The sequence below is a fragment of the Sarcophilus harrisii genome, chromosome 4, assembly GCF_902635505.1.
Source record: "Sarcophilus harrisii chromosome 4, mSarHar1.11, whole genome shotgun sequence".
Classification (NCBI taxonomy): domain Eukaryota; kingdom Metazoa; phylum Chordata; class Mammalia; order Dasyuromorphia; family Dasyuridae; genus Sarcophilus; species Sarcophilus harrisii.
This window is the reverse complement of record NC_045429.1, coordinates 49719201-49744986: the sequence shown is the minus strand read 5'-3', so window position 1 is coordinate 49744986 and position 25786 is coordinate 49719201. Positions and strand designations below refer to the sequence as shown.

The 25786-nt window shown below is 37.5% G+C and overlaps 1 protein-coding gene across 4 annotated transcripts in view; it reads right to left on the bottom strand.

Annotated features, from left to right (window-relative positions):
* The window catches only part of LOC100922210 (carboxyl-terminal PDZ ligand of neuronal nitric oxide synthase protein), a 374239-nt gene that overhangs the window by 125018 nt on the left and 223435 nt on the right, over nt 1-25786 (bottom strand). For all 4 annotated transcript variants that reach the window (XM_023501741.2, XM_023501743.2, XM_031936789.1 and 1 more), the window contains one exon: nt 735-827. In XM_023501741.2, the coding sequence (XP_023357509.1) occupies nt 735-827 (93 nt within the window). The remainder of the gene's footprint in view (nt 1-734; nt 828-25786) is intronic.

Sequence of the window (25786 nt, the reverse complement as noted above, 5' to 3'; positions counted from 1 at the left end):
CTTCACTTATAATATTCTGATGATCTGACCTCATCATCCTTCAAATGAACACTGTGTACAGTCCAATCCCCAGAAAGCTAGTATATGAAGTAATCCTCGGTTCATCAATCATCACCGATGCAGCCATTTCCATAGGCAGCAACAGCAGAAACCTGAGGAATTCCACTCCACCTTATTCCCTGGCCCCACAGCTGGTTTGGAACAAAAACATTTCTAACCAGGCTTTTTTTTAATAAACTAAATAGCTGTAAGAGTAGAAGGAAGGCAGTGTATGAAGAGCATATAATTGTTAGTTTTTATATATTTTGCATTTATCTGAAAATATGTTGTTCTTCCCACCCACCTCTGTTTTTTATTTCCCCCTCAAGAGAATTTATGTTTCTTGAGGAGGAGAATTATGTTTTAATCTCTAGGACCTGGAACATAGTGGGCCTTAATCAATGTTTGTTGAATGAATCAACAGGATAGTGGGAGCCAAATTCTGAGATAGGGCAGGCTGTAAAGAGCCAATAATGAAGAGATGAGATACAGAGGGAATCTCCTTTAATAAAGAAAATCCAAGCTCTCCCCAATCCCAGTCTGGGATCAAAGTTACTCATTTCTCAAAGTTAAAAATCTGTGCTCTAATATTAGCATCAAAAATAGGAGAGGGGATCTGGATACAGAATGACATATTACCCTCCTCCTTGTCACCCCCTCAACACCCTCCCCAGGGACAGATTTGAGACACTCACCTTCTTCTTTTTCTTGAGAATCACTTTCACTCCATCTACTGATACCATGATGCTCACTTTCTTCTTCTTGATGTTCTTGGCTTTGAACTCATACTGTATAGAAAAGAGGGGGGAAACAATTAGGTCAATGCATCCAAACAGCTAACTTATTGCCTATAGATATGGCTTTAAATGAAGGCGAGACTGACTATAGAAAAAGACTAGAAGCTTTAAATTATACTTAAAAGTAAAAATCATTATAATTATTGGATAATGGTTAAAATCAGGAAAGGAAATCAGTGTTCCAAATTAGCAAAGGAAGAATTAGAAATTCCTGAAGTCAATAACTTAATATTCAATAAATTCAAAAACATAGTACTTATTGAAGAACTCTATTTGACAAGAACTGCTGAGAGATCTGGGGAATAAATAATAGGTTTAGATGAACATCTGATACCATATATCACAATAAGTTCAAAATGGAGAAATGACTCAAATATTAAAAGTTATACCATAAAAAAGTAAGAAGAGAATCATATCAGGTATCTTTCAAAATTATGGCTCTAGACAGAATGCCCAACCAAGCAAAGGTAACCACACGGGTAAAACAGATTGTTTTGATTATATGAAATTGAATAAAATAAATCAACAAAAATCAATGCAATGTTCTAGCCCGGGGAAATGATTTTTTATATAGTGTCCCTGAAGAAAGTCTAGTGTCCAAAACATATAAAGAATTAACACAGATATCTAAGACTAAGAATTATCAGAGAAGCAAAAGAAATGAATAATTCTGAAAAGCATTGGAAATTTTCAACAACCATATGTAATATTACTACCAGCTACTAACAGTAAGAGAAACACAAATCCAGAAGGCTGATATTTTGTCTTACTACTTGCAAACTGGAAAACATTTTTTTAAAAATGGAAACTTTCAAAATTGGAGGTATTATGGAAAGCTAGTCACATTAGATTGGAAATTCCTTGAGGTCAGGGACTGTCATTTGCCTCTTTTTGTATTCCTAGGACTTAAAGTGAATAGCACATAGAAGGTGCTTCATAAATGTTGAATGATTGATTGACATTAATACACTTTTGAAAGAACTGTGAAAATTGATCCAATCATTATGAAAAACAATTTGGAATTATGCTGAGAAAGTGACTAAAAGGATCCAAAGACAGGGGTAAAAAGATCGGACATATGCATCAAAACATTGATAGCAAGATTTTCAGGGGTGTGGTTGCAAAGAATTGGAAATAAAATAGGTAATCTTAGATTGGGGAAATATTAAATTATAAAATATAGTAAGGAAAGTAATAGAATATTACTATATTTTTTAAAATGATGAATATGAAGAATTCAAAAAATTTAGGGAAGGTTTATATGAGCTAAAACAAAGTGAAGTCTGAAGAACCAGGAAAACAAACACAATGACTATGAAAATGTACAGTGAAAAGTTATAATACTATATACTGAAGAATTAAAACAGCCAGACATCTCTTGAAAAGAAAAGAAAAGAAAAGAAAAGAAAAGAAAAGAAAAGAAAAGAAAAGAAAAGAAAAGAAAAGAAAAGAAAAGGAAAGGAAAGGAAAGGAAAGAAAAGGAAAGAAAAGGAAAGAAAAAGAAGAAATAGAAAATGTACCTTCCAGGGGCAGCTAGTTGGTGCAGTAGATAGAGCACCAGTCCTAAAGTCAGGATATCCTGAGTTCAAATCTGATCTCAGACACAATACTTCCTAGCTGTATGACTCTGGGCAAGTCACAACTCTAAGTGCTTTAGCAAAAAAAAAAAAAAAAGTGCCTACCTTCCTTCATTAGAGAGCCAAGGAGGACAGGTATGTAATGATTCAGATTTAGTTTATACATGATTAGTTTTACTGAATTGATTCTTTTTTCTCTTTATTTGCCTTTCCCCACCCTGTTTTTATTAAAAAACAAAACAAAACAAAAAACACACAAGAGATGACTCACTGAGTGGGAGAAGTTTAGAAAGAATATGTTCTGAAATGAAGGTAACATTAAAAAAACAAAGTCTGAATTAAGTATCTATTATGTACCAGGTGCTATACTAAGCATTTTTTTTCAAATCCTATCTCATTTCATAATTTTTTTAAAATTATATATATAATTTTAAAAACATATGCTAGGATTGGCAGGGGAATTGGGCCATTGCAAGTAAAGAAAATGCCAGCAGTTTGATGGTTATAAAAATGGATTAAAAATCTTTAGATTAAAAAAATGGGATTTGCTCCATTTTCCTCCTTTCAGGTAGGAATATGTCTAATCCAGCCTGCATGGATGACAATTTGCCCTATAAATCAATAGAATAGATCTTCTGAGAAGTAACAGAAGGTAGAGGGCCTGGCTGTGGAGGCAGGAAAGCCTGGATTCAAATCCAGCAGATGACACATACTAGCTCTATGATCATGGGTAAGTCATTTAATCTCTTGGCCTCCCTGGGAAACTCTCTAAAAATATTACAAACCAGTGGAGAGAGAGCTCAAATTTTGTTAAGTTCCCATCCAAATGAAATGACAGATAGAACTCACAGCTTCTTGCCCATATCTGCCCAAAGAATGAATGAGGCAATCAAAAGAGCTTCATAGAATTGCTCACTAAAAAGCACTTTAGAGGTCACCCAGGTCTAGGACAATAGTTTCACTACCTCCTTTTACAAATGGAGATGGAATGACCTGCCTAAACCCACAAAACATTACAATTAGTAGCAAGGTCAGAACTGGAAAGGCGTCATTAAGACTCCACAATTCTCCCTCAGGACAATGCTTGGTAATTTAGATAACCAATAAAGGTTTCCTCTGGTCTATTTCAATACAAATCACCTTTTTTTTCTAATGTATTAAATATATTACCAATATACCAACATCTAGCATCTAAGTGGTATTTCATGCCCAATAGAAAGGGATATAGAATAACTCTCCATTGTTCTTACCAAAACACTTTTTGGCCAAAAAGAATTGTTTTTGGGTTTTTTTTTTTTTGGGGGGGGGGGGTGAGGCAGTTGGGGTTAAGTCACACAGCTAGTAAGTATTAAGAGTTTGAGATAAGGTTGAACTCAGATCCTCCTGACTTCAGAGTCTGTGCTCAATCCACTGAGTCATCTAAGTGCCCCTTGGACTCATATTTTTTCTTCAGAAGTCCAAACTTACTCCCAGTCTGGTTTGAAGTTCAGTGGTATCTGCAGTTTTCCTGAGAAAATTCCCTGGTTTATCTTTTCTTTCACATCTGAGCTATTACAGTATTCTCACAGCAGTCTCAATCAGTTTCCCCTGGTAGAGTCCTCACTAGTAATCTCTGCTATTCCAGAGGTTGAATATTGAGCGAATGTTCCACCAGCTAACTACACAAGTGCTTCCCCCTTACAAAGAGGGAGATGGTCTTTCTTCAAAGTCACCTCTGCAGATCAGCAATGACAGTGATTGCTTCTGAGTGCCTGCCCATCGGTTTCCAGACTTGTAGCTCAGACACCTCAGGCCCTTTACCAGTGACATGTTTAAAGGGAAGTCTATGGGCCCATCCTACCAAGAAAGATGGAAGAGAAGGGAATGAAACCCCATGAGGCAGATGTCTCCATCAGGGCAGATAGAGCAGAACATTAGCTCCTTGAAAGTTAGGGACTGGTCCTTTTGAGTTGTTCTATCTTCAGAATACAATGTGCAGGATAAGAGGTATTTAGCAAATCTTTGTTGAATTACATTGACAGGAGAGAAGGGGAAAGTATGTCAATGTGGGACCAGATTTGGAATCAAAAGACTTGGGATTAAATCTAGTTCTGTTCAATACTTATTACCTCCATGATGTTGTGCCCCAGTGTCCTTATCTATAATGGGAAGAGATTACTCTAGATGTTTGTGAAGATCCCTTCTAGTTCTAAATCTATGATTCTATCAATCAATCAATTTATTAAGCTCTTACTATGTACCAAACACCATGCTGAGGGCTGGTGGTCACAAAGAAAGGTAAAAACACAAAATACATTCTCTAGCTGATTTCCTATCCTACAAAATTCTACTAAAAGAAAGGAAAAATAATAAGGTCATTCAAAGAGAGCAGCTGCAACTTGATGAAGACTAGAGTTGAGTATAGGGCAGACACCGTCAGGATACTATTTCAACCCCTGAGTTGCACCTGATGGGAAACATCCTGCTCAAATGGAGTTAGACACAGGAAATGAAATAGCCCCTGGGCTGGCAGAACCAACAGGAGAGACTTCTGAGGAAGGTTGACTTTGGCTTTCTGCCCAAGGGGACCTGAAAGAGGTGACTGTGAAACATGTTCAGGCTACCCAACAGTCCCTCTTGTCTTTAGATAAGCAGAGAATCTTAGACACTTATGGCTTTTAGTCCATAGAAAAACCCATAGGGAGATTCTCCCTTAATGAGTGTCAGGGGTAGGAGGTTCCAGTTGTCTGAACCTAGATGAAGGACCAATAACATCTCATACTAGTAACAATAAACACCATCATACATGAATTCCAAGTAAAACATCAAGGAAATACAAAGTCGGCATTAAGTAGGACAATCTTGGATTTTTAAAATTTCCTGTCCCTCCTTCCCTTCTGACACCTCCTACAAGTCTTATTTACACATTTTGCCCCTCACTGGCCCCCACATTCTTCTTTCTTCTCTCCTCCTCTCTCAACAAATCCAAATCAACAAATATTGGAATACTACTCTCTGCAAGACATGGTACTAAAATGCTCCTTTCCCTACCAATTTTCTCTTTTCTTCCAACTGAGTGGCATTTTTACATAAATATAAATATTCAAAACATACTCTAAATTAAACTCTTGCTCTAGGTAATAAACACATTAAAAACAACAACAACAACAGTGTCTGGCCCTCTAGGAGTTTACAATTTAACAAAAAGAATAGACCATACATACAAACAAGGAAGATCTATTATTAATAAATAAGGAAGGACGGACCACTTTCAGTTGGGGCATTTAAGATAGACTTCATGCAATCAGTCAATAAACATTTATTAGGCATCTACTATATACCAGGCACAATATTCCAGGTACAAGATTAAGTGCTAAGGATGCAAAGAAAGCAAATGACATTTCCTTCCTTCGAGGAGCTTACAATCTAATGGAGGAAACAATTTGCAAACAACTATGTAGAAAGAAGCTATGTAGAAAACAAATGGAAATAACTAACAAAGGGAAGGCACTAGAATTAAGAATGACTGGGAAAGGCTTCTTGTGGAACATGAGGTTTTAGTCTGTTGTTTGTTACTGTTTGTCCTTCCTTGTTGGAGGCCATAAGATCAGGGAAATGCTGCCATATATGCAAGTGAATTGGGTCTGAATGAGGAAGAGCTGTGCAAAGTAACCAGCCTCAATTTCTCCTCCAGAACCATCTGAGTCCAGTGGTCAGGAAGAGATCAACATGAAATCAGGAGGTGGAGGGGGTCACATCTGAACTTCCCCGAAGGAAGAATAGGTTTTCAAGGGTTGAATATGGAAGAAAGCAATGTGCCTCAGACATGGGAGATGACCTGAATGAAGGCCCAGGGGCCAGAGAGAACCAAAACAAGAACCAAAGACAATTTGTAATTTATAATTCATTCTGACCAAAAGTAGAATTGTGTGGAGAGGATAGCTGAACTAAGACTGGAAAGGAAAGCTGAAGGATGGAGGTCTTATTTAAATGCCAATCTAAGAAGATTCCATAAACAAAAGGAAGCCACTTTAAACTTTTGGGATGTGTGTTGGGGGAAGAAGGTGTAAGAGTCATGGCTCTTCTTTTATGTCCAGAAAGATAGTGTAGCTGTCCTGTTTGCCTTTCTTAATTAGCTCTCTCAATAGTTCAACTAATCTCTTTTCTTGGAATCACTGATAAGCATTCTGGACATTTAACTTTATCCCATCCAGCTTGCCTAGGTTCTTTGGGGTATCTGAAATCCAGTTGTTTCCCTAAGAAGTGTTTTTAGAACCTCTGCCATACCGTTCCCATCAATGGTTCTCAAAGTATGGTCGCAGGGACCCTCAAACTTTTTAAATAGGGGGCCAGTTCACTGTCTCTCAGACTGTTGGAGGGACAGATTATAGTAAAAACAAAAACTTTGTTTTGTGGGCCTTCAAATAAAGAAACCTCATAGCCCTGGGTGAGGGGGATAATCGTCCTCAGCTGCCGCATCTGGCCAGTGAGCCGTAGTTTGAGGACTCCTGGGAGAATCCTGGGGATCTCTGAAACCCTTTTAGAAGGTCTGCAAATTCAAAAATAGTTTTTATTTCCAATATGGTAAATGTCTATAAATATAATCCAGGTAAACAAAAACTCTTTGGAGAGATCCTCAATAATTTTTAATAGGATAAAGATACTGAAAACAAAAGTTTGACAACCACTGCCCTAGATGGGTGTCTTGGGATGGAATAATCACATATAATTCAGCACTGGTGAATATACCTTCCAGCTGTGCCTTGGGAGGCCGATGAGAGTAATTTGAATACCACCCAAATCCCCACAAGCACAGCTTTTCTCTTAAACATTTGAATTCTACTATACATATACACAGGAATACTTGTCCTATTACAATACAGAAGGCCACCTTAGTGCTATTAGCTTCAGCTTCGGATTAAAGTTGGATCCTAGTATATATGATTATCATACTATTAGCAACTGATTTCCAGCTAGACTAGCATGCTTTTAGGTTGTAGCTTTGATTGAACCCATCAAAATGAATAGAAATAAAAGGTCTTGGAATATTTAAATGTTAAATTTGGTTTATCTAAATAACAATTCTTCTGACTTTGACAAGTATGCTATGTTCTTATTTCAGGGTGATAGGTTAGAAGGTAGAGAAATGAGCAACTTTTTGTACAGGGTTCTGCTTTAGTCCAGGGGTAAGTTTGGAGGGTAGAGAGGGAGGGAAATATCTTCTTTTCCCCAGGCCATGATCCCCCAAAGCTGCTTAGCTTTAATTCCCAGAGTAGCAGGGGAGGAAGCATCTGTTTTCCTGGGTTTGAGCTAGGTAAAAACCACTTCATTCTTTTTTTGCTCCAGACTTCCAAATGGTTGTAGATGATAAAGGCTCAGAACAAACAGGCCGGCCGGTACTCCTTTTTGTACGTTTCCCAGTGCCTGCCTGGCCTCCCACAAAATCTCACGCCAATGATGGGGTCTGTGCCAACTTGCCGGTCCCTTCTCTCAACATGAACAAACTGAACTAGTGTATTTGCTTTGGCAGTCTGAACCGAAGCAAGGCGAGCAAGGACCCATAGAGACTGACTTTCGAGTGATAATGAAAGCAACCTAAATCCATTTCCACCAAACTACTGACATGTGACTGCCAGTGGCAGGACTGCTGGAACTGAATGATCTTTGGGCCGTGAAATGGGACAACTGTCCTTCAACTTTGTGCCTTAGCCCAGCTCCTTACGGATCTCTGAAGTGGATGTGATTTCTGGAGATGAGGGGGAGGAGGGGAGAGAAGGGCAGCACCCAAGTGTTCTCTCCGAGTTGGCCATAGTGGATGATTAGTAAATACTGCTAGAAATAGAACAAAATCCAGTTATTTTAGAGTCCCCGAGATGCAAGCAGCAGCTTAGCTTTTTGAATGATTCCTCGTTGCCTGACATTAATCCTCTGCCTGCTAGCTCCCTCCTACCTAAATGTCCCAGCTCCGGCCATTATGTAGCTCTCAAGAGAAGTATGAGGTGGGGATTACAAAAAGAGGCAACTGGAGAAGACAAACAGCCCTTGTCTGGCTCCTGGATTCCTTTCTGATGTGCTGCAGAGGACAAATTTCTTCCCTGGGTGACAACCAGACCACCTCAGAAGCAGGCTTTTGATGGCTCTAAGAGCTACATTGATCTACCTAGAAAGTACCCAGCTACTTTTTGGCAATAACTATGTCCCAGACAAAAAGAAGGGATTCAGCAGACTGCTGACTTCTCTGTTGCCTGATTTTCCTTTTAAGTGGTTTGGCCACTGCTGTTTTCTCTTTTGACCTTATTGCTAGTTGGATATTTTGGCATCTGTGGCAAGTAGCACAAAACAGGACAGGAACAAAAATGGAAAATCATATGTTCTCTCAAATCAACATTGAATTCAAGCGATGAAAATAATATAAGCAATTTGGATAAATTCAGCTCAGCAGAACAGGGAATTAGTTACTGTGGTGATTTCTACATTGCCATAGTAATCTGTGGGTTATTTTGTTATTCTTTTATTACTGCTTTGTTCCTGTTCAGTCGGGATACAACTCTTTGTGACCCCATTTGGGTTTTTTTTTTTTTTTTTTTTTTTTGGGCAAAGATACCAAAGTAGTTTGCCATTTCCTTCTCCAGTTCATTTTTATAGACGGGGAAACTGAGATAAACCAAGTAACTTCCCAAAGTCACACAACTAGTAAGTGTCTGAAGCCAGATGCTCTCCCGAAGTTTTATTTCCACAGGATAACATCCTGTACTACAGGTATAGCTCTAAGACAATTTTACAGAAGTATTAGATGAAGATTTGTCTGACTCCCTAACTCCATTCAAACCAATGCACTTCCCACAAAACAGGCGACTAGCTTGTAGGCAGAACTACATTTGAATAGTTATAAATGGGGAGGTCTTCCCTGCCCTGCCAGTAGAAGGCTAGACAAAGATATGCTTGCTTTTAAGACCCATGAATGAAAATGACCCCATTGGTGTGTTCGTTGGCTTTCGAGAAAAATGTTCCCTCTTTCCTCCCATTTCCCCATTTAATTAAGCCAACCAGGTGCTGTGGGAAATGCAAATTATGGTTCAATTCAATCTAATATGCATTCATTAAGACCCTACTAGAGGCACCTAATTCCTATTTTATTATAGGGAGCAAAGGGAAGTGAAATCTTATTAATTTTTAGTGGTAAAAGGGCCTTCACATAAGCTGGTAAGGGCAAACCCTACACAAAATGCCTGCTTTTATCCATCCACCTTGCCCTTTCTCTGTCATGTAATATTATCCTTTAAGTCCTCCCCTAGTTGCAATGCCCAATAATTCTCATGCCACAAAATGGGAGGTACTTCAATGCTACAGTTGTTGGACACATAACTGACAGTATCAGGCTTAGAGACCGGCCAGGAAGCAAGCAACCTCATAATTTGGAAGCAATCAATGGCAAGGTTCACAAGGGAAGGGAGAGGGATGAAAACTGCCTTAAGCACAGATGTTCCAGGTGAGGAAGAAGCTTCCTGGAACCCAGGGACTCACCTGAGATCATAAAGGGAAAATTAAATGGGAGCCTTCCCAAGGAAAGATAGTTGTAACAAGTGTAGGCATTTTCAGGCTGCTGGCTCCTGGGAAGCCCTGAGTGACAGCTGTTCCCTACCGGGCTGCAGTGACCCAGTCCTACAACACAGCCCGAATCCCAGTTCTGATTGAAACATGTTCACAGGTCACAGAGAAAGAACATCTGAAATGATGAAGGGGACCTGAAGGACTGATTCAGGAAGCCAGTTAAGTACCGCAGCTATTTTTAATGTAGTATTCACAGGCTATTTCTCCCTTTACTCTCTCTCTCAAGATACATTAAAAACAAGTATCAGGATCTATTTTTTAAGTGAAAAGAAGATGTGTTAAAAAGAGGAAAAAAAAAATAACTCACGGGAGGCCAGTTCAACTCTCTAACATGTAGCTCGGGGTCTACACCAGGTTATTAATACTATGTATTGCCTAGCTAGGGAATTAACTGAGGAAGACACTGAGTGTCTGCTGGTATTTGGTAGAAACAAGGAATGAACAAGAAATGAATTTGTGGAGGAGGAAAATGAGGACCAAGATTAGAATGATGAGATTTGTAAACCTGTTGGGCAAAGGGTTAATCAGACAAACTCATCATTCAGAATGATATGAGATGCTAATATGATGGATTGCATGTAACATGTTTATATTTTCTTTGGGAAAAGATGACTTAACCCCAAAGAAGGACTAATAATGGGAGCCTGGCATCCTGATAAGTGTGGTATGGAATAATTGGGGGTTCCTGATGTCTCCTAAAAGAGGTAGCCCTCTATTTCAAAGCTTCTCAAATTTTGGTCATAACCCCTTATGGGGTCACGTAAGTGAATGTAGGGGTTGCAAAATTATGATTTCTTGTCAGCAAACATCTGATTTGTTTGTTTTATATACCTATATACTTGGGGTAATGGAAAAATTTCTTGGGAGAAAAGAGGTGAGAGTGAGAAAAGTTTAATAAATCCTGATCTATCCACCTGCCTAAGCAAAGAAAGGGTCCTGTTTCCTTCCAGCTGAACTTAACTGTATAACTCCCTACTCACCCATGCAATCCAAGTGCTTATAAACTCAAAGATTCAGAAAATCATGAAATCAAGGGATTGGAAATTATTTAATCCAACCTCTTCCCCAAAAAGCAGGAATATCTTCTATTCATAACTGACAGCTATTTGTGATTAAATCAGTATAGATAGGGACACCTACCTAAGAGTAAACTGAGACAGATCTGCAACTACTGAACAATTTAAAGTCAAAGACTTTCCTGAGGGCACTGAGCAGTTAATTGTCTGAGCCTGTTTTTCAGAGCTAACACTAACCAATAATATTTAAGCCTCACGGCTTCTCTGATATGCAAATCACAGTTAAACTTTTAAAATAACTCTAGTTCTCTCATTTCAGTCTTAGAACTCTATGACATAGGTGCCACAAGCATTATTATAACCATTTTTACAGATGAGAAAACTGATAAGATTCCTGAAGTTACTTGGTCACACAGCTAGGACAAATCAGAGGGAATCTTTGAATCCAGGTCTTGCTGATTCCAAAGCAGATAGAGTGCTGCTTTGCCACACTGACTCTCCTTGAAATGCAGTTACTTATCTTGTGTTTGAATTCCTCCAATGAAGAGAAGCTCTCTTAACTTAATGGGCAGCCCATTTCTATTATCAATGGCCAGGCTGGGCCTGGAGTCAGGAAGAAGTTCAAATCTGGCCTCAAACATTTGCTAACTGTGTGATCCTGAGCAAGTCATTTAATTGTTTGCCTCAGTTTCTTCATCTGTAAAATGAGGATAATAATAGCACCAACTCTCAAATATTAAATGGGGATAATAACAGCATTTACCTCCCCCAAGTAAGGACAAAATGACATACTATTTGCAAAGTCCTTAGTATAGTGGCTGGGATTTAGTAGGTGCTTAATAGATGCTGGTTTCCTTCCTTCCTTATTGGGGAGGAATTGTTAGAAAGTTCTTCCCCGTTTTGAGATGAAATCTCTCTTCCTGTAATTTTTACCCAAAGACTAGTTTATTCTCTAAAGAAAACAAATTTATCATTAAAAATAAAATTACACATATATTAAGCACACCTCCTCGAGGGCTTCCACTGACAGTAAGTTAAGAGAACAGTTTCTCTTCCTTAAGCTTTCATTCTAAGATGGTCAGTGCACCAACAAAGATCCACAGGGAAGGAGATCTGGGAGAATAACACTAAATAAAATGATAATCCTCAGTTGTCAGCAGGTGGCAATCTTTTCCTTGGAGTCTTTAATTGATCCCATACAACAACCCTTGGAGTCTTTAATTGATCCCATACAACAACAAAGGGTAAAATCATAGATTGCTCCCAAAGGAGGAACATGAAGATCCCCACTTGCAGGATACAGTCTGGATTACTGTTTCCCTGTACCCTGACTTTCCACCACGACACTCTCAGAGTTCTAGTTAGCCCTGAGGAAAGAGATTTTTTTTGGGGGGGAGGGAAGGAGAAAACAACTAAATTGCAAGTGTGGCATTCTGCCAAACCAAGGATTCTCTGAAATAGATTCAAGTGGACACCAGATTTCCTCCTACATCCTCTTTTTATGCTCAACCGAGTAATTTTGCAGATGCCCAAACTACTGCAGTGACCTTGAACAGAGGTGGCTGTATCCTTTATTTAGGGCCCAGCCTCTGTAGAAGGTCCCTCGGGCTCTGAAAGACATGACTGATGGATGAGATTGCTTTAATCTTTGGGAAACAGGCTTCTCCATCTTTTGCCTGACTTTACCAAGTAGGAGACTTTACTTCTGTTGAGGGTGTAAACAGTATTCAGCCTGAGTTCTTGCCCCAAGGAATTGAGCTCTTTTTCTTATAACCCTCCATTTGAATTTAGGGTGACCCAGGTCATGAAGGAGAAAATCAAACAAAGCAGCCTAGATGGAGATGGCTAACTCTCATGACCAAGCCATGTTTTTATCAGGAGGAACTAAAGAATTCTAGCACACTTCCTCATTAAATGTTCATCAATCTGGCTTAATTTTCACTTGTCAGGGGCATCTCCTTTTCCAAAAATATAATAAGATTTTCAGCCTCTCAGTGACTTTGTCTTTGGTTTAACCAATCAAATTATTGATTATTAGATAGCCTAATCAAGAGTGATTATTCATAACCCAGAAACTCTGTTTCACAGAGTTGTCATTCATCACAGAACTTAGACATAAAATATGGCTATCCCCAATTTCATTTCCCTCATTCTCCCATGACCACAAATTTTCTTAGGTAAAAAGATCCCAGAATGGATCAGGTGAATTTGTTATTAATATCATTAATATTTTAAACAATTGTTTTTTCCTATCATTCTATCATCATCCCATACAATTCAGTGCCCAATTTCCCTTGTGCTAACTCTTCCTCCCCCACCCTCCTCACCGTGACATCATGTCCTGTTACCAAGGTCAACCGTTATGATGTGAGTAACACAGGAATGAGGCTTCTCTGCAGGAAGATTAAGAAACATATGACGCTCTGTAGGGAGGCAAGTTTGGATATGAAAGTGGACAAAGTCAGATAAAGAAAGTAAGCTTTCAAAAGGAAGAGGGGAAATAAGGAAGGAAGGAGGAGGGGAGAACCTATTTGCATAATTGCATAATCATAAGATTAACTTCTGACAAAATATCAGCCCAGAATTTTCCCAAATCTACAATGAAATTTTTAAAAAGAGAATAACAATAACATCTACCTGACATAGCTGTTGCAAAAATCAAATAAGATGTGTAAATATGTAAATCCTCAAAGTGCTTTTTATTATGTTATCTATTATTAGTAGTAGTAGGCAGCTAAAATGGTACAGTTGAATAGAGCACTGGGTTTGGAGTCAGGAAGACTCATTTTCCTGAATTCAAATCCAGCCTCATACAAGTACTAGCTGTGTGAACCTGGGCGAGTCATTTAATCCTATTTGCCTCAGTTTCCTCATCTGTAAAATGAGCTAGAAAAGGAAATGGCAAACCACTGGTATATTTGCCAAGAAAACCCTAAATAAGATCACAAAGAATCAACAGGATTGTAGAACTCAATAACAACAAGGTCCTGCCTTTAAACATATGACTGCAACAATTGAGCAATATTACAATAATGGTGTCGTTTAAGAATAGCTCTCCATCTCTAGATCCGCACAAGAAACAAGGACTTTGGCTGAACTGCCGGCTCTTGAGATGTGCCCTTGAGACAAACCAACAAGCTAAGTGATGAATGAGGGTTTGAGCAGTAAGTGTAGAGAAGGCCTCTGGGGGAAGAGTATCTGGTGAAGTTGTTTAAAGGTCACCAATTTGAGAGAAAGTGGAAAATCGAATGTGCTGAGCCATCCTTACACTTCACCACTATTTCATCTCTCCATCCCTGAGTTTCTTTTCCTCTTTGCTTCTGGTCTTGCTTTTCATTCCCTACATAGAAACCTTTATAGATGGAAGAATTACATTATGTTGGCAGGGTCTCCGGTTCCATATAGCCTTAAGCCAGCCATTGTCTTCTGGAACCATTTCCAATATAATATTCCATTTCTGTTCTTGACTCCACAATGGCTGGGAGGGAAGGAAGGACACTTATAGAAAATCAAAGAAGGCATTAAGCAGAACAAGAAGCCAAATCCTCCATTACAGATCTGAATCCCAAGTCTCAGCCTTTGGAAACCTACACACAACATAAATTGAGATAATAAATGAAAAAAGTTGTATACAAATGTCAGCTATAATTATAGATTTTGTGCTCTCTCAAAATAGTCTCTAAAGTCTGATCACTGCCAATTTGTGAAATATATTGATTATTATTATTGTGAATTGGAAATTGAGAAGATGCCCATCAATTGGAGAATGGCTGAATAAATTGTGGCATGTGAATATTATGGGATATTATTGTTCTGTAAGAAATGACCAGCAGGAGGATTTCAGAAAGGCCTGGAGAGACTTACATGAACTGATGCTGAGTGAAACGAGCAGGGCCAGGAGATCATTATATACTTCAACAACAATACTATATGATGATCAATTCTGATGGATGTGGCCCTCTTTGGCAATGAGATGAACCAAATCAGTTCCATTTGTTCAATAATGAATAGAACCACCTACACTCAGCAAAAGAACTCTGGGAAATGAGTGTGAACCACAACATAGCATTTCCAATCCCTCTGTGTTTTTGTCCGCTTGCATTTTTGATTTCCTTCACAGGCTAATTGTACAATATTTCAAAGTCTGATTCTTCTTGTGCAGCAAAATAACTGTATGGACATGTATACATCTATTGTATTTAACATATACTTTAACATATTTAACATGTATGGGACTACCTGCCATCTAGGGGAGGAGGTGGGAGGAAAGAGGGGAAAAGTTAGAACAGAAGGTTTTGCAAGGGTCAATGCTGAAAAATTACCCATGCATATATCTTGTAAATAAAAAGCTATAAATTTTTTTTTTAAAATTATTGTGAATAATATTCTCTCTATATATAATTTTATTTGAATCAAATAATAGCTCATCAGCCTAAATCTTTGATCTCTACTCTCTCTCCTCTCATTTTTTCCATGTATTTCCATTTCTGTACATTCTGTCTTTTCAGAATAAAATGCCATCACTTTGCTATCATGAAAAGTCTGAATTCTCTTCAAAAGAACTGCAGATATCTAACAAGAGGTATGTTCTGACAATGAAACAAGCATAAGGGTAGATCAATGTCACATAATTTTCTTATAATGCAGCTTTCATCCTGCCATTTTCCCAATCAGAAATGTCACGATCTACAGAATAAAGTCCATAATTTTTAATTTAGCATTAAAGGATTTCTATAATATGGTTATAATCTACTTTTCCAACCTTATCTCCCACTCACAAACCCTTGGCTCTAGTCCAATTTAATTCAATTCAACTCAACTCAGTCAACATTTATTGTACACCTGCTATATGTAATGTACTATGCTAAGTTCTAGAGACCACACAAAGATAAAGCTAACATAATTTGTGCTCTGCAAGCTTATGTATTGATTTATCCCCAAAAGAGGCCTTGTATTTTCTCTGAGTTCTGTTTTATGATGTAATCTCCTGCAATGAACTGAGAATATCTGTTTTGAAGGAAAAAACACTTAGGATGATGAATGATAGCTAGTTTTAAGTATCTGAAAGGCTGTCATATAAAAGAATTGAACCAGTTCTTCTTCATCCTTCGGGAGAAGTTAAAGATATGCAGATTTAGTTTCAAAGGTAAGGAAAATCCTCCTTAGAATCTTCTAGTAACCAAGATAAGGTCAAAATGGGTTTATAACCTAGGCATAAAGAATGAAATTATTAATAAATTAGAGGAACACAGGATAGTTTACCTCTCACACCTGTGGAAGGGGAAGGTCTTTATGACCAAAGCAGAACTAGAGATCATTACTGATCACAAAATAGAAAATTTCAATTATACCAAACTGAAAAGTTTTTCTACAAACAAAACTAATGCAGACAAGATTAGAAGGGAAGCAATAAACTGGGAAAATATTTTTACAGTCAAAGGTTCTGATAAAGGCCTCATTTCCAAAATATATAGAGAATTAACTCTAATTTATAAAAAATCAAGCCATTCTCCAATTGAAAAATGGGTCAAAGGATATGAACAGACAATTCTCAGATGAAGAAATTGAAACTATTTCTAGTCATATGAAAAGATGCTCCAAGTCATTATTAATCAGAGAAATGCAAATTAAGACAACTCTAAGATACCACTACACACCTGTCAGATTGGCTAAGATGACAGGAAAAAATAATGATGATTGTTGGAGGGGATGTGGGAAAACTGGGACGTTGATGCATTGTTGGTGGAGTTGTGAACGAATCCAACCATTTTGGAGAGTAGTTTGGAACTATGCTCAAAAAGTTATCAAACTGTGCATACCCTTTGATCCAGCAGTGTTACTACTGGGATTATATCCCAAAGAGATTATAAAGAAGGGAAAGGGACCTGTATGTGCACGAATGTTTGTGGCAGCCCTTTTTGTAGTGGCTAGAAACTGGAAACTGAATGGATGTCCATCAGTTGGAGAATGGCTGAATAAATTGTGGTATATGAAAATTATGGAATATTACTGTTCTGTAAGAAATGACCAACAGGATGATTTCAGAAAGGCCTGGAGAGACTTACACGAACTGATGCTGAGTGAAATGAGCAGGACCAGGAGATCATTATATACTTCAACAACAATACTATATGATGACCAGTTCTGATGGACCTGGCCATCCTCAGCAACGAGATCAACCAAATCATTTCTAATGGAGCAGTAATGAACTGAACTAGCTATACCCAGAAAAAGAACTCTGGGAGATGACTAAAAACCATTACATTGAATTCCCAATCCCTATATTTATGCACACCTGCATTTTTGATTTCCTTCACAAGCTAATTGTACAATATTTCAGAGTCTGATTCTTTTTGTACAGCAAAATAACGTTTTGGTCATGTATACTTATTGTGTATCTAATTTATATTTTAATATATTTAACATCTACTGGTCATCCTGCCATCTAGGGGAGGGGGTGGGGGGGTAAGAGGTGAAAAATTGGAACAAGAGGTTTGGCAATTGTTAATGCTGTAAAGCTACCCATGCATATATCCTGTAAATAAAAGGCTATTAAATAAAATAAAATTTAAAAAAAAAAAAGAGACCTGTATGTGCACGAATGTTTGTGGCAGCCCTTTTTGCAGTGGCTAAAAACTGGAAACTGAATGGATGTCCATCAGTTGGAGAATGGCTGAATAAATTGTGGTATATGAAAATTATGGAATATTACTGTTCTGTAAGAAATGACCAACAGGATGATTTCAGAAAGGCCTGGAGAGACTTACACGAACTGATGCTGAGTGAAACGAGCAGGACCAGGAGATCATTATATACTTCAACAACAATACTATATGATGACCAGTTCTGATGGACCTGGCCATCCTCAGCAACGAGATCAACCAAATCATTTCCAATGGAGCAGTAATGAACTGAACCAGCTACGCCCAGAGAAAGAACTCTGGGTGATGACTAAAAACCATTACATTGAATTCCCAATCCCTATATTTATGCCCACCTGCATTTTTGATTTCCTTCACAAGCTAATTGTACAATATTTCAGAGTCTGATTCTTTTTGTACAGCAAAATAACGTTTTGGTCATGTATACTTATTGTGTATCTAATTTATATTTTAATATATTTAACATCTACTGGTCATCCTGCCATCTAGGGGAGGGGGTGGCGGGTAAGAGGTGAAAAATTGGAACAAGAGGTTTGGCAATTGTTAATGCTGTAAAGTTACCCATGCATATAACCTGTAAATAAAAGGCTATGAAATTAAAAAAAAAAAAAAAGAGAGAGAGAAAAAAAAAAAGAATCTTCTAGTAATAGAATGGGGAGTTCTTAAGAGTGTGGAGTTCCTTGTCACTGGAGGCTGGATGATATAAAGAAATCTCTACTTAATTGGAGATTCCAATACAGACACAGGTTGGACAAGATGGGAGTCCTTTCCAATGTAAATTATGTGAATGCCTTTCTTCTCCTTTCCAAGCCCCAGAAAAAGCTTACCCATCCTTCAAAGCCCAGTTTAAATATCATCTCTTTATTTCCCGACCCAACAGAGCCTGAAATGATTAATCTCTCTCCTCTGAATTCTATAGCAATTACCGTCTATACAATTTACTCAGCAACTTATGAACAATCTTAGAACATCTTTTCTATTATTGTCTTATTTTTTTTCCTTTATATGATTATGAACTTGACAAACAGTAACAAACACGAACATTTTATCACACAAAAAAAGCAAGAAAAGGCTGCTTATGAAACTGTCAATCTCTCCTACTTGCAACTTAAAAAAAGCAAAACACTACATGTTTCAAAACTTAATAAACTTTCCCTGTTAACTTAATTTTTCCTGTACTAGCCATGATATAGACTGTACATTCCTTGATGGCAGAGGCAGGAGCCAGGGCAGATACTTTACATACTTTACAATATCAATCCCAGAACTTGACACAAAGAAAGAAAATCTTATAACTACCATAGGAAGTCCCAACTTCTTATCTGCTTAGGTGAGGCTGCATGGGGTTATGGGAAACATGTAGGACTTGGCAATCAGGGTGCACTTGGATTCCATCACCACCTATGATCGGTACTGGGTGTGGGGATGGACAAATTATTCAAACTTTCGTAAAGTAGGGACAATAGAACTGGTAGCAGTTATCTTACAAAACTGATGACAGGGACAAATGAAATATTATTGATTTCTAGACTTTAAAATGCTATACAAAGGTTTTTGTTATTCAGTCATATCTAACTCTTCACATGACATCCTTTGGGGTTCTCCAGCAAAGATATGGAGCATTTGCATTTTCTCCTCCAGCACATTTTATAGACAAATGAGCTAAGGCAAATAGGGTTAAATGACTTGCCCAGGGTCACACAGTTAGTAAATGTCTGGGACTGGATTTGAATTCATGAAGATAAGGATTCCTGATTACAAAAACAGTGCTCTAACCACTGTACCACCTAGCTTCTCTTACAAAGGTAGGAACTATGTAGACCTCAGGACATTACTGCTGCCATATGAAGATACAGGCAATAAGTTTCTAGTCCCAGTTCTCTTACAAAATCAAGCTCTGACTGGCATTTCAAGTTTTCTTATCTGTAAAATGAGAGGTTTAAACCAGACATATTTTCAGATCCCTTCTAGTTCTATGGTTCTGTGGCTTATTGTTGCAGAAAATATGTGTATGAATATGTTCATATGTACACTGTTTATGTGCACTCTATCACTGATTCCAAAATATTAGGGCATGTCTAATGACTTTAAGCATGTAAACCAGTCAAGAGGTTATTTGGGATGGATATGATCCCTTAAGGAGAAAATGATAATCTTTGAAATAGTAGAAAGACTTTTCAAAACCTAATGTTATTACTATACACCCTATCTGTCCTTCCAGCCTTTAAAGACTTCCCATTCCACTCTCCCAACAAACTGAAGTATGCTCTCACTTGCTTAGGGATCATGTTATATCATTCCCCATTCTTGGACTGCTCTTCTTCCTATCCCTTAAGCAAGCTGAATTCTAACCATCAAAGCTCCAATCAAATGTCTCCCCCCATTCCTTCTTTTTAAAAACATTCTCCCTCAAATCCTATCCAGTTCTGTAATTAAGTAATGCACTTATTATGTGGCATTAACTATTACATCTGCTGGTGCTAGTAATTTTATTCTGCATCCAAGCTACTAAGGCTCCATGAGGTCAGGAAATTTAGTAATTTATCATACAGGGAATTTAGTAATGTTCAATTAGTAATGTACTGCAGTCCACATAAGCCCACCATTTACCTCAGTATTGCCCCATGGGTCATTGAAATTTTGATTCTTTGGTAGTCACGTATCAGGCCTACCAGATAAATAGGCACACATTAGGCCTATTAAATAAAAACTAAATATTGTCATTGCTCTTGAGAAACCAAGAAGTGGGGATCTGTATCACATACTGATATCACATCCACACCCCACCATTTGTGTGGGATGTGCTAATGAAATACTAATCATGTTTGGAAAGCAAATAAAGAAGGAAGAGAATTCAGTGAAATAATAATTTCGTTCCACAATCATGCCCAGGCAATCCTTTCACTTATTATTGGCCCACTAATCACTTTTCTCTGTACAGCCATCCAGAGTAAATAGAAGTAAAGGCTGGGAGCAGCGGAAAGATATGGAAGAAGTATTCAGTGTGATCAGTGGTATCCAAGGGATCTTTTGGTGCCTCCTATTCGTCCTGTCCAACAATACAAGAACACAAAATCATTTGACATAAGGGCAAGATATAAAAACGTATGCTTCTTAATGTTCTGTGCTATCTGTAAAACCCATGGGTGCAGAAAGTGAAAGCCTATCTCTCTAGTCCCAAAGATATAGCTCTTTTTTTTTTCCCTTTGGGTTCAAATAAATAATCAGCTACTGGGCTAAAGGAGCATCCCTAGAGAATCATTCTCCCTGGGCCATAAGATGAGAAAGATAACATTGGGTTTCACTTTGGGAGAGTATAAGATTTAGGGAAGAAGTCATGGCCCCTGTAAACGGATTGCTGGCTGAAACAGGAAAATGGAAGCAGCGTGATCCTCTCTGGGAAAATGAATATACCCAAAGATTGCACTTCTTCCATTCCTAGAACAGAGGTTCTTAACTATTTTTTTGTGTCATAGACTCCTGTGACAATCCTTTCTCAAAATGACATTTTTAAATGCATGATATAAAATATACAGCATGACAAAGAAGACTAATTAAATTGAAATATAGTTATCAGAATAATATACAACAAAAAATGTTTCATTTCTAATCCTTGCTCCTAGAATAGGGTTTCAAAGGAGGCACATCTCAAAGCAAAACACTCCTTGATGAGTTGCCACTGATATATGAAGGTTCATAATATATAATTACTTTTTCAAACCAGGATACAGCACCTTCTCCTATCATCATCTCTCTACTGTTGATGGTACTAGTGTTTTGATGTATTTGGCCAATTTATATTGTTGTTCAATAGTTCCAGTTGTATCTGATTCTTCATGATCCTATTTGGAGTTTTCTGGGCAAAGAAATTGGAGTAGTTTGCCATTTTCTTCTCCAGCTCTTTTTACAGATGAGGAAACTGAGACAAATAGAGTTATGTGACTTGCCCAGACTCACACAGCTAGTAAGTGTCCGGGGCTATATTTGAACTTGGGAAGATCAGTATTCCCGACTCCAGGCCTGACACTCTACTACAATATTTAGCGGCCAGGACAATAGAAAAGCAAGTGCTACAAGGATCAGGATTTGAATATTCTGATTTTCAGTTTGGAAACCATAGATTTGGTTTTATCTAGCTAATTCTTCATGATCAAGAGTAGGTGGGACAGTATCCTGTACAGTAAACTGTGCATTTTGCCTTTCCTCTTGGGAAGGAACAAAGGGAAAAAAGCAATGATACTAGAAAATAAAGACAGATGTTGTTTGCCTAGCATGAGGGAGCCAGGGAAATATTACATTTCCTTTGACTCTCCCAGTGGTACTTGATCTATACTGATTATAGCTTCTATTAGTGGCAGGTACTATGGGACCTCATCCAACTTGTTGTCCAATCCGTCTCACCCTGGGCACATATCTTATGAGGTCCCAATTCAGTCCAACAAATCCTGTCTGCTAAAGCGTAACGTGACTCATTTTATTACAGTTCATGCTGTTTTAAATTATGGTCCACAGAGGTACAAAGCAGAAATAAAAGTCACATCACTCAATGCCCAAAAAGTCAGTAATTTTCTGTTTGGGAAGCTTCCTCCATTAATCCAGAAGGTAAAACCTCTACAATTTGGTAAATTGTGTAACTGAGTTTGAGAGGGAGGAAATCACCAGTGGCCAATGCTTCAAGACTTAACTAGACAAATCCTGAGACAACAGATATAAATTCTGTAACTGAGCTTATATCCAAAGCCTTTCCAGCTTTGTAGGAAGGACATGACAAAGCTTGTGTGTAATCTTTAAGAGTCTAGGGTCACTAATTTGGGGAAGGGGGAAGGAGAAGGAGGAAGAAGGGAAGGGATGTCATTCACTGTTTCCCCAAAGTACATTATACACACATAAATACACACAAATACATATTAAATACATATACACATATTTTTACTGAGGAAATTAAATATGCTCAGTTTATAAAATGATTGGGCAAGAGGGTCTTTTAGGTCTAATCCAAGTAAAACATTCTATGCTGTTGTGAGTATTACACATTGGATGCTACAGGAACACTAGGGACATGTATGACACAGTGTCTTCCAGAAAGGAAAACTCATTGGGGAAGTAAAGCACACACATGAACTAGTTATACAACATGGCTGCATATGATTAAAAACCAAAATAACATATCATTTTAACAATTTACTGTCACAGAATGATTATGCCAGAAAGCAGGCTATTTTTTTCTAAGCTAAAATGAGACATAGCAGATCATTCAATTTCAACCTCCTCTGAGCAGAAAGATGCTAAGTTGCATCCAATTACATTTAGATCAGTTCTCAAAAATTAGCATTGCCTTTTAAAAAATAAATGTGAATACCAAACCCCACTGTCTAAAAATATAAATAATTGCTTCGGTTTTTCTGAATTCCTTCCCCCCTAATTGACTTTTCAGAAAGGTGAAAGATGGAAGTAACCATTTATACCTTTTCTGCTCTCAAATCCATCTATTCTAAGTGACAAAAAGAAAGTGTATGTATAGATACATATACATATATAATATGCATATATGCGCATATAGCTTTATATATAGACGTGTATGTGTGTATGTCTATACAGTTTAATATGTATATTGCAAACATATAGAGAGTTGCATTTAATTTGGGTCTGGGCACTTATGACCATTAAGCTTTCCCAACCAAAAAAATCCCATAAACTTGTTTGTCATGGAGAAAATAGATTTAGCTTAAAAAACAAAACAAAACATAAGGTTGTTTTTCAAGGGTGAAAAGGTGAAGATTTAGCTATATAGCAACTGGAAATTTCCAAACTCACTGTGATTTGAAGAGGGACAGGAGAGGACAAGCATTTATTGAGCATCCATGGTATACCAGATACTGTGCTAAGCATTTTACAAATTTAATTTCCTTTGATCTTCTTAGCCATACTGTGAAGTAATTACATTATTATCTGCTTTTTACACATAAGGAAATTGAAGTAGCAGATGGAAGTTAAATGACTTGTCTAAGACTACCATGGCTAGAGTAGAAATGGATTTCAGGTCTTCCCAAGTCCAGCTGTAGGAGTGCTCTTATCTACTTTTCCTTTGAAGACAAAAGAACATTCAATAATCTGGGATCCAGTCCTGATTTTTCGTACTTAGTCTCTGTATAAGCAATTTTATTAGGCAAATTACTTAACCTTTGTGGATCTCAATTTCCCTAACTGAAAAATGGGAGGACTCCTCTTCCTGAGTTCAAATCTGGTTGTGTGACCCTGGGCAAGTCACTTTGCCCTGTTTTGCGTAGGTCCCCTCATCTGTAAAATGAACTAGAAAAGAAAATGCCAAACTACTATAGTATCTTTACTGAGAAAACCCCATATGGTGTCATGGAGAGTTAGACTCAACTGAACAATTATTGAACAACAAACCAATCATAACACCTGAATATAATGCTTGTGAAATTGTATAGACTTGCAGGGGAGACCAGGACGACTTAGCTTGGCCACTGGTTGCCAGATCATAGTCTCAGCAAAAGAGATCATAAATTTCCTATTTATCAAGGTCTTACATTTTTCACAGTATTTTATTTCTTTCCATGTCTCATAGCGATGCATTCTCATTTAGCATATATCTCAAATAATCATTATTGTTGATTCCTACTTTCATAAACAGAAACTCAGACGTGCTCGTTTATAATAATTGAAGTGGACCACCCTTGTAAAACTGAAAAAAGGAATTACTATGATGTTTTCCATTTTTTGCTTGAACACTTCTCTACAAGAAACATATATGCTCATTCATTTTCCCTTCATTTATTCTTAGAATACTTCTGCTTAATAAAATAACCATCAAATAAATACTAAGTAGAAAATCAATAACTGAGAAATAGCTAACAAATAAAATAGCTATCAGAAATAAATACAAAGTAGAAGATCAATGACTGGGAAATGGCTAACAAATAAAATAGCTATTAGAAATAAATACGAAGTAGAAGATCAATGACTGGGAAATGCTAACAATTTATAACAAATTACATTAAAGGGAGATGTATTAATAGATTATTGTGCTATTAAATGATGAAATGAACTCAGAGAATCATGGAAAATTTTACATGAATTGATGCAAAGTGAAGTAAAGGGATTTTGTAAAACAATATGCAGAATGTCTATAAAAATGTTAATGGAGAGAACAATCACAACAAAATGAATGTGAACTTATGGAGAATAAGCTTGGCCCCTAAAAAAAGGGGGGGATGAGAAAGCACTTCATCCTACTCCTTTGCAGAAGGGGAGTAGTCCACAAGTATGGAAGTTTCCACATAACATCAGGCTATTTGACATATTGATTCATTTTGCTGAATTTTTTTTTCTTTGTTTTTTAAAATTTAAATTTTTGGTTATGAGGGAAAATTTTTCCAAGTGGAATAGGGGTAGAGACACAGAAAGAAATGTAGGTGATATAAAAATCAAAGTTATTTAAATTTTTTTTAAAAAATCAAAAAAATCAAAGTTATTAATAAAATTCAATTTTAAAAAATAGAATAGCCATCTCAATGAACTCCATCATTGTTATTATACTGATTTCATGGCATGAGGAACTCCCGTGAAGATCAGCAACTGTTCTACAACTTAGACAGTCTTGGCAAGTTGCTGGGGTCACTAAGAGACTATATGTCTTGTCCAGTAACCCACAACCAGTGTTAGAGGCAGGACTTAGAATCCAGACCACCATGATGACTCAGCCTCCATCAGGTATAACAGTGATCCTCAAAGCTTAGTCCACAGCCTCCTCAGTGTTCAGGAAACCCTTTCAGGTCATCTGTAAAGCCAAAACTTGTCCACAATAATACTAAGACCTTATTTGCCTACTAAAATCTTCTTCCCTTTTCCTATTATATTTTCTTCATATATTTCAACTACAACAGGTCTCAACTGCTAGAATGAATAAACAGATATGTTTTTCAATTATGTCCAACTCTTCATGACCCCATGGACTATAGTGACCATAAAGTTTTCTTGACAAAGATATTGGGATGGTTTGCCGTTTCCTTCTCCAAGGAGTTAAGTTTCTTGCCTAGGTTCTCACAATTAGTGAGTATAGCATTGAATTCCTGACTCTAGGG